This window comes from Solenopsis invicta, chromosome 2 (genome assembly GCF_016802725.1).
Source record: "Solenopsis invicta isolate M01_SB chromosome 2, UNIL_Sinv_3.0, whole genome shotgun sequence".
Classification (NCBI taxonomy): domain Eukaryota; kingdom Metazoa; phylum Arthropoda; class Insecta; order Hymenoptera; family Formicidae; genus Solenopsis; species Solenopsis invicta.
The window spans coordinates 19,425,659-19,440,699 of NC_052665.1; the positions used below are offsets into that span (position 1 = coordinate 19,425,659).

The window sequence follows — 15,041 nt, forward strand, 5'->3', positions numbered from 1 at the left end:
CGTGATGGCGACACTGCTGCGAACAACTGGATTTCGTACTTCGTACAGTAGATGGTCTTTTAAAGTTAATTGGTATTTACAGCAAGTTGCCTCATACGTGCAAAAAAATATATTATTATGATTGAAGTCACGAATGAGAATTTTAACCAGGTGTATCCGCACCTGGAGCAGACGTTAAAAAATGCAAATTTTATTGCGATCGATGGAGAATTCACAGGAATAGACGGCGATGATGTAAAAAATAGGTTAGTTTGCACTCTGCCGGTGACCGCATTAGAGTAAAGTTTCGACGAATATTGGTGATAACGATTGACATTTTGCCGTTTCAGTTTATTCGACTCCGTACACGAACGCTACGAGAACAACAGAATCAACATTCAGCCACACATAATAATTCAATTCGGTATTTCGGCGTTTCAACGAATTCAGAATGAGAACAAGTATACTGCGGAGGTTTTCAATTTCTATTTGCTGCCTAGATCTATTCCATCGAAGGCCAGACAATTTCTTTGGAGCATACCGGCGTTAGAGTTCCTGACCGTATATGGCTTTGATTTTAACAAAGTACACATGAATTTCTTACATATCTGTTACAGATATTATCTGTTGCAGCTTTTTTCATACTGAATAATATACACTACTGAATAATATAAATTAAGATCTTAAATTTTGTCTACATTTTATTTGGTAGGAATACAGTATTTTATGTACATGAAAAATTTTTAGCTTGCTTATCAAGGTATTTCGTACCTTGATGAAGTTGACGAAGAATTCTTACAGCAACAAATACAAAAGAATACGTTGCTCGACAATGTGGAGCAATCTATATCTTACAAAGAGGAAGAGGATTTTAAAGATACAGCCACTCAAATATTGGAATGGTTGAAGACAGCTAGTGATGAAACAGATTCATTTAAAATTGAATCCTGTACTCCAACTATGCAGTATTTTATGCAAAAAACATTAAGAAAACGTTTCTCAAATATTTGGACTTTCTCAGGGAATAACATGGTATAATTATATTTGCTTTTTAGGCGATAAAGAAAAGATCACAAATCTTTCAAAGTTTTGAGCTGTGTAACTTATTTTTTAGATAACTGTGATTAAAGTGCCACCAGAGTCGAGAAGAATGTTGGAACAAGAAGAAGGCTCTATATTAGAAAACGTGTTGCTCGAGTCATATATTGGATTTTCAAAAGTATTCAAGCTCTTAGTTACTCTGAAAAAACCTATAATTGCACATAATCCTCTTTTAGATTTTATGTTCATGCATCAACAGTTTTATAAACCATTACCACGTAGGTATAATTATGTAATAACAGCAAATTTATTTGTTGAATTTCATTGTTTTTCATGATATACATGGTTGAGATGACAATTAATTATGCATAATGTATTTTGTAGGAACGTATATTAATTTCAAGAATAACATACATCAACTATTTCCAATAATTTACGACACAAAATTTTTGAGCTTTGAATTGAGAGAAATTCTTCAAACAGAAGGTAATTATTTAATATTTATTTATCATTATAGTTTGTGTGAGGAACGTATTAAGAAGGTATTAAACACATTCTTTTTTTTTTTAGAAAAATGGAAAAGTAATGTATTAAGTGAGTTAGTTACTCATTTTACAACTAATCAGGGAAAACGTATACCATTAGGCTCTCCTGTTGTTGAACTCGCAAATTCAAATAAATTAGATGGTAGACAGTTTTTTTTCTTATATTTCTTGATTCTATAGAATTTTATTATTAATGATGTATAGTATTCTCCAATTTTTATAGATATTGCTGTTTCTAAGAAATATCATACCGCAGGATGGGATGCTTATTTTTCCGGTTACATATTTATTAGACTAGCTCATCTATTTGTTTCAAAACGTTATGAACAGTAAGTTATATGTTGTACAATTAAAAATTAATAATTTATCTGAGTTATTAATAAATAATGTATTCTTATGTGGTTTTAGAAGTATAAGTTCAAAGCACTTTACTCATACAGAATTAATGAATGGCGTAAAAGGCTTTGCAAACTGTTTAAATATCATACGCGGTAATACATCACATTTGGTAAGAAAAATGTAAAGTGTTTGAATTATAAATATTTTATAAGGAGAATAATCGACTATGTACTATTTTTTATAAAGAAAATATGAATTTCCTAGAGACTTGATGCACCTGAACCTATATCGACTCGACCAAAGTGGCTTTATGTAAAAACGTTAGCATCGCAATCGATTACAGCCTCACAGGTATTATATAATTGTAGCATGTAATAGTAGAGTTAAAACATTAAAATCTGGGTATTCTCGCTTTTAATATCATTTTGGTATATTTTTTAAGAATTTTTTGTGAAGTATAAAAGTTATAAACTTGAAATTTGATACACTTATTTTTCAATATTTTGTGATGTTCTTTACAATTTTTTTTTAAATATTGAGAGATATTTTTGACAATTATTTGCAAATCTGTATGTCAGAAAAATAGCCAGCTCATTGTTGCTATGATTCAAAATACATATATTATCTAAAATAAATTAAAAAATACTATCTATGTAAATAAAATTTCCGACCTACAACCAAATTAAACAATTGATTTTTACAAAAAGGCAAAGTTTAAAAAAATTAGATGAGTTCTTGTTGGAAAAACCAAAAAGTTGAAATATTTATTATTTATTTGATTATAGATCAGACGACAAAGAAACATATTGTGAATATCTTCTAAAAGTTTTTAGTTGATCAGATTAAAACTAGATCAGTTATTGTGGCAACAGTTTTTAAAAATGTTTATAATTATAAATATTTAAAAAAACCATGTTTATAATTTTATAAACAGTTTATACGTTAATAAAATTTTTTCATGTTTTTAATCTGCTGTCACTCTCAAGGTTTGAATTATTACAAAATGTCAAAAAATAATCGATTTTTAAAAGTGAAAATAGTCTCTTAAATACATATTTTGTATGTTATATTGCGACATATGTATGAAGTGAATATTTTGTAATTTGCATTGTGAAATATTTCTCTAGATAGCTGAAAAAATGTCGAGGTTTGGCGCCGTTGACGTGAAACAATACACATCGAAGCGTGCTTTAGTTGCAGTAGCAAATCACAGAAGGTTAGTAATTCGTACTTTCTATCAAACCTTTTTTTTTTATTAAAAATTTTTTTTATGTGCTTTTATTTTTTTTATATATAATACATTATATATAAATATAACAAGAAATATTATTATACATTTTAAAAGTATGATAAATAGGACGCAACTTTATGCATATATTGAAAAAGCAATTGCTGCCAACTGCGTCCGATTTCGAAATATATATAAAAATATGATAATACTGTGTGGTATGAGAAAACATAAGAAATTAAATCTTCTGATAGAAGCCAGAATTGTTTTGTTATGAGTTTTATTGTTTCATATATCGCATAGATATAAATATTAATATAAAATATAATTGTACAAAGGAGAGTAGGAAATTTATAATAGTATGAAGCTACTTTGTGCAAGGTAGCGAAACTATTTTGGATGCTCTTCAAGGGTAGCTGCATATACTCACCAATGCACAAAATGATTTTAGTATATCCTATCATAAAAAATAATTATATTGCAGTACAAACTCGCACGTTTTTTTCTTTTTTATATGTTAAATGAATTAAAGAGTGATCTTACTTAAGCATTTAAAATATAAATGATAAAACATTATAATTTAATCAATTTAGTATTTAAAAAATTAATTGTTCTTTGCATTTGCACGCAAAATAAAAAATACTTATATTAATAGTCTAATTTTTCTAAATTGATTTTTCTAAATAGAATTATCACTCTTTATGAAATATTAAAATAAAAAAATTTTAAGTTACTTATTTAATTTATGAATTGACTAAATTTTTTTTATTTTAATATTTCTTAGGGAATGATAATTTTATTTCTATTAAAATAAATTATTAAGAGTCTAATACAAAATAGAATAAGAAGAAAATACAGTGAACATAAAGTTAACTCAATAGTTTTAATGTAAATACACTGAATTTTAACTGTATCATTATTTTCAAAATGTTTATCTAATTTTGCTGGAGCCATTTATTTGATTGGCATAATATTACATCGAATTATTACACCTCTTTGTAACGGTGACTCGTAAGACGCATTCGGTCAAAGAATTTATTTTTCCGGTCTAGTTGGTACGATCGATCGATCGACTGCGCGCGTTTATCTAATTTAGATAGTTTGAAAACACAAACGTCGAATATATCGCTAATCCAGTGAATCTATTACAATCCACTGGTTTTATGGGGGATGCGTTGAGATCGCTTGAAGTATTTCGAAATCGTTTAAACATTAGGTATTTATATATTGTTACGGTTATCAAATACCGTTATAATATCGATATTAATGCCGATAATGTAACATAACACTGTTGTTGTATTGATAACGCCATGTGTCCAATGTACGATAATTGTTATGTATACCTTCACGTCTGCTTTACAAATTGAGCATTTGGACGTTCTCGCGATTCTATTATAAACAAAATAACCGCGGACAGCATTTGCTTTTAGTCGACTCATTATGTTCTACTGATTCAGATAATTTTACTTAACTATCAATATAAAAGATCTTAAAGACAATAACAGTAACCAATTGAAGCAACATGAGATATATTTAATCCGACCAATCAGACAAATAAAATATTAAACTATTAAAGTACATCGACATGCATACATTTTGTGATGAAACTTTTTCGATTATTCGTACAACGGATAATTGACTCGATGCCGTCATATTGTACGCGTAAGATTTTCTCCGTCATTGGCACCGTTCCCGTTTTTATGTCGCTTTTACCAACGAACTTTTGTGGATATATTTACAACGCTTATTAAAAGATCGCCACTGTCTACACCATCGTATACATTATTATTAACGGTCTATTATTACACTTGATGTGCCACACGTGTGCAACTTTTGTCACACGAAATTGGCTTAACGCGTTATTACGTTTATCTCATCGTGCAAGGCGCGATCGAGATTGTTGGATGCGTTCTTATTTGTAACATAATGTTCAAAAGCGATTTCCTTAATCATTTTACAGCGCACGAGACATATTGCAACACTTCAAGCAAAACAAGGAGCTATACGTAGTCCCATACAATCCGATACGGCATTCGCCTTCAGTTCAACTTATTCTTTGGTACGTATAAAAATCAATAATTAATTAAAGCATTCCGTAAGTATAGCATGATAATTTGACATGAATCCCATTAAAAAATCGCCTTTTGAAAGACCAGACACATCAAATAAACGCCTGTTCGACTTATTTGAAATAACATGGGAATTTATTTCTATTAGTTGGCGATTTACGGTGATTTATATCTGGAAAAGATTTGATTCGACATTGCCTGCGCTAATTATGTTTTTAACTTGCAAGTAACTTGATCTATTCAATAAAGTTCGTTCTACATTTATTCTATATTGTTAAAAATGTCATGAAATATCATGAATTCAATGTATTTTTTAATTAGTACATTAAATTTAGTGTATCTATTACTGAAAAGTATGTGCATGAAATTTAGTGTACTTTTAATAACATTTAACTTTTTTATATATTTAATGTACCTACTTGAAATTTGTTTCATCACATTAAATTTTACTGTGTACTTTTAACAATGTACATACAATCTTCATATAAAAAGGAGGAATTAAATTTATTTCAAAGTTTAATATATTTTTTATAAATAGGTTCAGTCCTCTCTTTCCAATGAGGAATTTTCATGCTTCCATATCAATATAGCCAAAGTATTTTAAGAAGACGAGAAAGCTTTGGAATCACTAATTAATTAATTCAACATTCTAGTAATTTAGATACATAGTTCTGTGATTTGAAATCGAACTTGGAGACTTGTCTAAGCATCAAAATATTCAATGCGAAAGAAAATGTTGCATTAAAAAAGAATTTGGTAATATTGAGCAAACGTTTATAGCTGCACACATGTGATTAAGTAAATCTATATACAATATTTAATAATATTTAGTAATCGTACAATCGATTAATTACTATTATTATGTTTGATTACTATTAATATAATGACTAAATATTTGAGTATTTTAATCAAACATTTAATTGAATTTATTATATCAAAGCTGGATTATTATTACTAAACTTCTTTTTTCAGTGTGATGTAGAAATCAAATATTATTTGTGATAAAATGCGATGTTTCCGGAACTCCTATGTTCTAACGCACTGATCACATCTCGGTGTCGTAATCGCGATTTTGGTCGGCGGTCGTGATGCGTTAAGGCCGATCCGATTCCTATTAGTAGCGGAAAGCTATTGAACGTCAAATAAGCATTACGTCAAACAAATTAATGGTTCCCAATTGGGCCGCATTTGCGAAGTCTCTAATTAGCGTCGGCATTGCCGTAGATGCAGAAGCCGCGACTCGCGCTGCCAATTGTTGCGAAGGCACTAACGAATGATCTGGTCGATTGTTGCATTACTCTCGCGTTTATTCCTCGTCGTTCTCCTGGCTTATCCCATTTCGTACGATCAATCCGCACTCGTCATTAGCGCGTTCTGAGCGCAATGAAAATGTTATATTTAGGTAGCTAATCCGTCCCGTTTGCATTCGCACTCATGTGCTACGTAATGAAGTTTCTTCTCTAAATTTATAGACTTGATGCTTTCGGTGCTCGTCGATGATTTTCTTGATTTCTTTTCGCGATTGATTGTAAAATGCCCAATTTTATACTCGCTAATGGCAATACGAGTTTCTCTCGTAATAAGACTTTCGTCCGACATTTTTGTCGAATTTCATTTTCTTATGAAAGAAAAAATACATGAATTAAAATTAAATCGTTTGAAAAGCAGCGCTTTGATTACGGGATTATAAATTCGTGTAAGTTCAAATATTTAAACTTTGTCTTTCACATTAATTTTATATATTGATTTTTTTATTGCTTTTAACATGTATAATTACATGTTGTGTATGTTATAATATAATCGGTTGATCTTTTTAACCACAGGAGCAGTATAGTCGTTTCTGGCGGAGTCTTTGCGTGGGTGCTGCATCAGAAGTTTCAGAGAAGTTCTTAAGACTGAATATCTTTAAAATTTAGCAATTTTTTTTATTAAAAATTTTATGAAACTGTTGACTTTAATGAAGATAATATGTAAAATGAAGATAAGATACATTTTTTAATAATAATATTATAATAATAAAACAAATTATTTCAGCGACTCCGTAACTACTTTGTACGATGTCTTTTTGTTATCCTCGATTTGCAACGATTTCTAAAGACATCTACTCCAAGCTGATGAACTGCTCTATCATCGAAATTAAGATTGGCGGCTTTCTGAAACACTCTGCGTATAAAAAGCCATTTAAACTACATGTGAACAACAAGGCTGTTCGTCGGTCGGCAGAATTAAGAGAGCGGAACACAGGATGGTACAGGTCCGAGATGCAGAAACGAATAAGCACGTTACGCTTCGCCGCGATGCCTGTCGCCATTCTGTTTAAATTTAAGATTCAGCTTGGGAGCGGAATCTTTGCAATAGTTGTTATTATTATGACCTGCAGCGAGAGCTCGAAAATTCTAAGTCAGACGAAGCTCAAAGCTCGTTTTCGAGTCGAGGAAACTTTATTCGCGCTTGCCAAAGAAACGTCCTCTCTTTCTCTCTTTCTGTCTCTCTTTGAAAAAATTCAATTATCCCCGTCGCGTCGCGATCACAAGTCGTCGACGTTGACACGCACGTTTCCGCCGTGTTCTTTTTTTTTCTCGATGCTTTCATTATCTTCCGTCCAACTGTCCAGAATAATTATACCTGAAGATTTTCTCATACTCAAGTTTTCGCGATACTTCTCTCAGCGCGCGAGGATCTATAAAGGAAAATAAGGCAAATTCCTCGTGAAACTAATCTTTGATTCGGTGTAGATTAAAAAAAAAATAAGACTAGCTTTTGTTGTAATATTGTAAAACACACTTACTCTAGAAACAAGATCTTTTTTTCAATTTAATGTATTGGAAAAAGTATAAAAATGGTGTGAAAGGTCAAAAGCCAGACTTTCAAACTTTTAATTATCAAATGTCGACACGTCCATGCTTATTCGTATTACTCGGATCGTGATTGCTCTTTAATCTGTGCACAACGGCTATTTTCACTGCAGTCGGCGATGATGCGACAGGTGTTAAGCTATGCCAGGCGGCGCGATGTTGCATCGGCGACGAGGCGAAAATTTCAAAATCCGCCGACGAAGAGAAGCCCGCGACGAAGTATTTTCAATCGTCTGTACAGTCGCCTGGGCGATATTCCTCCGTCGTCCTAGGAACGGCACCGGACCGATAGGTGAAGGCGAACGGTTAGGTGGGTTCGCAGAGCATATTTCTGGCAGTCACGAGATACGATTTTACGGGCGGCGAGCGAGTGGTAACGAGCTAGTCGCGGGATAGAGAGAACGAAAGAAAGATAGAGAGGAAGAAGAGCCAGAGACAAAGACAAAGGATACGCATAATATGCATATGACGATGAAGAGGAACGGGGCAGGCAGATGGAGGGGTGGCATTTGAAAAGGACAGACTCGCCTTGCTTTTGGTAGACTCGACATTGTCGGGCAGCAGCCAATCTTCGGGAAAATTCCATTAATATTTGTGGCTTTGTCCCACTTCGAATTGATGATTCGTCGTCGTTCAACACATTAAGACAAATCGCTTTATGCGAAATATCCCTGATTTATCCCGTCTTTTTCATTCCGCGCACGCGATTTTCGACAAATTTGGTATCGAATTTTTCTCAGCACACTCCCCGGCAATATTTGTTCCATTATTCGATGTTAGATACGTCATTGACGGATCAAAGAGATTTTAAAATATACTATAAAATGAGACAAACGAATTTATTACGACGAAAGTTTTCAATCAAGATTTAAAGAAATAATCTATTTTAACCGCATTAAGGTGATTAATGGTGTATAAAATATACAAAGAAAAATTATAACGACGGTAAAATAAAACTTACACACCATACATGATATAATAATCATGCGATGATAGGATCATATGTTCGCATGATAGAGTATGTTGAAGAACGTCTCTTAGGAGATCGCCGAAGGACTTCAACTTCACAGACAAGCACCAGTGTGCATATACCGATGGCTGCCAAACGTATTTATGTGTGTCGCGATGCAGTACCGTTTTTACAAGTTTGAGAAATGTCGTCCGCCCACACCGACGTTATATTTTCTGTATTTGTCCACGTTGATCATTCGCCAGGATTGCATTTACGCATGTGGATCTGCATGAGATTCATATCTTAATGCGATTTTTTCGACGTGTTAAGTTGTTAAATTATAACACAGCGTGTTAAATAAGATTCTGAGACAGTAAAAGAGATAATTACCTAATAATTAATATAAATGTTAATTATCCAATTAATCGCAATCCAATTAATAGAAATCAGTCCATTATATAAGGTCTTGCTCTCCTTCACGTATTTAACAGATCTCAAGGATCTGTTAAAAATATATTTAGTATTGAAATTATGAAAAGAGTATTCATACACAATTTTCGTTACAAAAAATTGAATTGCAAATTTGTGAAAGAATATATCTTTGAAACGTAATACCGATAATGGAACTTTTTGCAAGCTATGATCGTGACAAAGAAAGAAAAAGAAAATCAAAATTAATATCGATTCTTCAAAAACATTTGCCGATTTTGCTTAATCTTAAATCAGTCAAATCTTCGGGATCAGATCAAGCATAATTGCAATAGCGAGTGTCAATCAATTTCAAGATATCTTGATTTTCGCACAGCTTGATTAACCCAATTCCGTAGCCCTGGGTCCAAGCCCACGCGGGCGACCTTTACCTCGTCTACGCGAGGGGTGGGAGTCCATCTTTTGAGGAGTCCACCTGCCATCGGATACCAGCGCGACCAAGCTGACTGTCCGGCCGTACGCCTACACAAATTGCTGCCGCATTATTTCGAGTGCTTTGGCCTTGGGTAGCGGCCAGAGAAAACTTTTGCGGAGATATCGGCGGAACGCACGATGATTCTTCCTCAGGAGCACGATAAAGTGCGGACTACTTCGATCGGAAGATGCATCGCTCAGTGGCGGCTTTCACTTACAAGTTCTTTATTTTTAACACCTGGATATAGCAATGGATACCTCCACGAGAAATGTAATCACGTACAGTTTTGCATTTTTTTTATAAAAATATACAAAAAAGGCTTAATATTAAAAATATAACGAAAATTTTTATTATATTTATTATTATAGGAAAAAATAATATAAACTTTGTAAATATTATGACTACTCATTAAGTGACAAATTCTAATAATTACTTATTAGCCCATCGTGATGCAGTGGCGCTCGTATGTCAACATATACAATACCCGACATTTGTTATAAAACATTTTTACTTTTCAGCTTTTCGAAACTTTTTCAATGTATATTTTAGAATTTAATTATACATACCTATCCACATGCTAATTTTTACTTTAGTCGTACTATTTTCTATTTTATTTCTTAAAAAATAGAAAATAGTAAATAAACAATAGAAAATAGAAAAACCTTATTTATCTTATTTTAAGTAAACATACATTTACTTTTTCATAAAATACTTTTTTTAAGTAGTATTATTTATTAATAACACGCCCTTTAAATAAATATTTCTATTAAATCTATTTGAATTTTTTCCTAATTTACTGCGCCAGTCAATTTTTTAACAATGCATGTTAATAAATTGACTGACACAATAAATCTTCTGCTTTACATTGTTACAGCTCTGTATTGGCATGACCTCTATACATTTTAATTGAATTCTTTTGAGCTTATTTTTGCACTTTAATTATTGTTACAAGCATCCTTAAAACATGAGAGAGAGAGAGAAAGTTCCGGAAATGGTTTTTCAAATCAAGATAACACGAAGCAACGTTTGTAATTTCTTTTATATGACAGCCATTTATACTCGCTGCTGTGTTCACGTATTTTCAAGAGGGACATTATATAATCCGCGAAGATCTACCGCGACGTCTGCTAGATTACTGTCTATCTTCATCCCGATATGTTTAGAAAACTAAACGGGCGTAACGCGTCGAGAACTCGAATTCTCAGCGTTGCGGTGTTGAACGATGAAAAATCGGATGAAAAAAAGTGAAATTAATCCTGCGCTAGTCAGACACACTGGGAATTCTCGTGGACAGTCCTAACAATTTCTTGTTCCGAAGTTCTCTCTACGGACTATTTCGGTCCATAAGCTGAATCGCGCGGAAATAGCCTAGCCTAGCCCCTGGCCTAGAGCGTAGGCTTGACCGGCCGTAATAGCGGCTTTCTCAAGGATTCTTCGTCACATTCTCGTCGCGTAAATTGGAGAACGTAGCGGGAGATTATTTTCTCTCGCGTCCGAACGGGATTAGTACGGTGTGTTTCTTTGCTAGCGATGATATATAGCATAACGCGGACGCCGCCGGTTCGTAGTAATCGCGATATATTTATCGCTCTACCGTCCGACAATTGACGAACTCCCAAAGATCGCGTTGTTCACTGAAATAATTCCGCGTCTACCACGCAAGTTCGTAAAATTATAAATACTTGGCACATTCATCTTTTGTTCAACCAGCCTTTATTGTTGGATGAAAAGCATTTTTCTCAATCGTTTTCAAAAATATTAAAAATATTTCACATATATAAGTTACCGTAAAACTTCGAATTTAAGATTAATTCTAAAATTTACCAAATTGCTCGAATAAAAGTTAATGAAATGTAAAAACTATTGTAATGTGGTTTACTCGTCGATGTTAGTAAATGTTAGGATTTACCAAAACTGTATGAAAAAGATTAAGATAACTTGGCTATTCAGGTAAAGCATATGTATATTTTTTTATTAATTTGATTAAAATATTAATACATGATCGTTTTGTCATAAAAATTGAATTTCATAGTATCTAATTTTATATATTTTTTATTCAATTCGTTTAATTTTGTTTGAGACAGTATGAAGCACAAATAAACATTTAACTTAACATCTTTTCTACTACTTACCCTCGTTTCTCGTATAATAAAAAAATAAACTATCTTGACTTTTTTCATACAGCTTTAGTAAGTCTAACATTTACTAACATCAATAAATAAAATTTCGGCATTACAACAGTTTTCACGTCTTTATATTCTTAGAAAACTCAGTGAATTTACGTGTAAAGCCTAAATTTAATTAAAATTCGAAATTTTATGATAACACATTGCAGTATCCCACATTGCGTATTTACAATTTGATCTTTAGCGAGATAAAAAAGTTATAAGGAAGGTATTGTGTTTTAATAACATAAATTTTATAAAATATTATAAAATCACACAATAAACATTAGCATGAAGATCTAGCTGTGACCTATAAGGCGTTTTGTTTAGTATTTATACTTACATTTTATTTTACTGATGTTTGTATTCTCTTTTTCAGAACCAGGAGTTTTTCAACTGAAATAGATCGTGCTTTAATAAAATTTAAATTTAATTATGGAAATATTTAACTTTGAAAATTACGTGGAGCAGCAAATTACTAAATTCAAAGAAGTTTTATATAAAATGTTCTCTGAAGAAAAATTGATTCGACATTACATTTTAATAATTTCAATTTTATTTTACTAACGTTATTATTCTGGTTTTCAGAAGTTATATACAGAATCAGAAGTTATTTTTTCACTGAATAGAGTGTGCTTTTATAAAATTTTAATTAGATTATTGTCGATATGTTTAACTTTTAAAATTATGAAAAGCGACAAACTAATAAATTCAAAGAAATGTTTTTCACATTAAATGTTTTTTAAAGAAAAATTGATTCGACCTTGCTCTAATTTAAATTTTACTTTATACGCATTGTTACCTCCTTTTTCAGAACCAGAAGCTATTTTCGACTAAATAGATTACGTTTTAATTTGATTATTGTCAAGATATTTAACTTTGAAAATTATGAGGAGCGGAATAAATCCAATTATATTAGGTTGGTGCAAATAAAATAGCCATTTTTTAATTTAAATTTTAGACATACTTAAAACTTGCTTTAATCAAAATAGTTTCCATTTATTTCAATGCATTTCTGCCAACGTGATATAAATGCATCAATGTTGTTCTTTAAAAAATTAAAAAGTGTCATCAATGACGGAGAATGCATACCCACGAAGTAAATTGTCGAGCTTTATATCTCCAGACAGAAACTTTTTAAGCCAATGTCTCGTCGTTCTTTCACTGACAGAACTTTCGCAGAAACCAATATTAATATTTTAGCGCCTTGCTTTAGCCGCAAATTATAATTGAGTTTAAACTCGTACAAATAAATTAAACGAATTTCTTTATTTTCTATGTTGACTTAAATGCAAATTTCAACAATTAATCATAGTAATTCATCATAGCAAGCGAATAAATAAAATTACATACAAATTTACGTGCAGGATATGTACTTTTCACAGTCAGTGCTGTGTATGAAAGAAAGATAAACTACAAAGGCAGAGAGTTTAAAATATGAAAATCAGCAATTTTATTTGCACTGACCTAAATTTTTTTTTTTTTTTTTTTTTATGAAAAATTGATTCGACATTTATCGAGATAGCTTTAGATGAAGAGACACTTTATTAGCTATACAAAGAAGTCAAAGTTGATTCTCAGCGCATATTTTTATCATCCCCAGTGTGTGCGTAATTAACAGCAGCCTTTGCCCCCATGTTGCATCTCTAAATATTCTTCTTATTATTGCGTAATAATGCATCTTTCGCGTGTTCTTAAAGGAATCAGCTTACTTTGCCCTTTTCCACTGCTTGAGATACCTTTGGTTAACCAATGAAGCGCGCGCACGGCATAGGAATCTATATTTATTATTATACAATTAGTATATCCGATGATTGGCGTATCAAGAAGCGCAGTCTCGGGAAAACATAAGAATTTTTAAAATTGTTTAAAAAATTTTTCTTTATACAGGAATTAATTTTTTGGCACGTGTGTTTGGCACAGAAATAGGATAAAAAAATCAAAGTATAAATTTGAAGAAGTACTGACAATGAGAAAAAAAGTTGTTAACTTGATTAAATTTCTTAACTTAATTTTTTCAATTTCAACGTTTACGTATTTAAATTAAATATATAAATAGATAAACTGAAAAAATTTATTCAGGTTAGTAACCTTTTTTTCTCGTATGTATTCTAAACTGGAGTTTCTTAAAAATGTAAGAAAAGTCGAGAGTGATAGAAAAATCGTAGAATTTGCGAATTTGTCTGCAATCTCGAAGTGATATTCTCAAACTTCACTTTCATCCGAGTGATTTGTCTGTGAAAGAGATCCGTGATGACGTCGTGACGATCGTCGGCCTCACTACTATCAGAGATCTTATGAGTTCGGATAACTCGCGCCGGCATGGTTGCGCGCACTCGCGTGAGCCCAGCGCCAAGTCCGGCCCCGAACGTATCCTTGCGACTATTTTCGAGTTACGTGTTTCGACATGATAGATGAGACTTTTCTGCGTTTCATCGACGTCGCGTCGGGCCGCGCGGTACCTGCCAAAGATTCCCCGGCTCGGCAGTGGAGAACGAGTAATTTAGGATCGCGGACGATACCTGTCGTGCGCGTTTCTTGCAGTCGTTGGGATTTCTTTTTCATGGAAAACCTTATACATACTTATAAATTGTCTTTCTCGAATTCTATAAAAGCGACGGGTCTTATTAACGAGATTAATTATTACGGAGCTTGCGGATTATGTATTTTTTAAAATATTTTTGCACTTGATATCCATCTATGGCATTTTGAAAAAATCCTAAGTTTCACAATCACTCGTATATGTTAAAGTGATTGGAAAATTTTTTTTAGAACAATAATATAAATATCTTTAAGTTTTCTACATTTAAAAATTTTTCCTTATTTTTATCTATCTTGAATATATTTATATTCAATTTACATTCCAAAAAATTATTTCATTTTATTTTGAAACATTGTTATATATTTTTGTATTGCAAATATATTAAATATTCATATAGTAATTTTAATATATTGATTTTTGCG

The 15,041-nt window shown here is 32.0% G+C and overlaps 1 protein-coding gene across 3 annotated transcripts; it reads left to right on the forward strand.

The window, feature by feature from the left end:
• Positions 1–20: 20 nt before the first annotated feature.
• On the forward strand, positions 21–7,208 carry LOC105193840 (pre-piRNA 3'-exonuclease trimmer). Of its 3 annotated transcripts, XM_026135420.2 has the most exons (13): positions 21–245; positions 330–564; positions 727–1,011; positions 1,094–1,298; positions 1,405–1,506; positions 1,591–1,707; positions 1,789–1,894; positions 1,974–2,073; positions 2,169–2,255; positions 3,032–3,120; positions 5,093–5,191; positions 6,870–6,897; positions 7,025–7,208. In XM_026135420.2, the coding sequence occupies exons 1-12, from the start codon at positions 118–120 to the stop codon at positions 6,889–6,891; spliced, it is 1,575 nt and encodes a 524-aa protein (XP_025991205.2). In that variant the 5' UTR covers positions 21–117; the 3' UTR covers positions 6,892–6,897; positions 7,025–7,208. The 3 variants fall into 3 exon arrangements, with proteins under 3 accessions (XP_025991205.2, XP_039315707.1, XP_011156770.2); XM_039459773.1 differs by lacking the exons at positions 6,870–6,897; positions 7,025–7,208 and adding an exon at positions 5,350–5,465; XM_011158468.3 differs by lacking the exon at positions 6,870–6,897 and having other exon boundaries at positions 22–245.
• Positions 7,209–15,041: the final 7,833 nt, after the last annotated feature.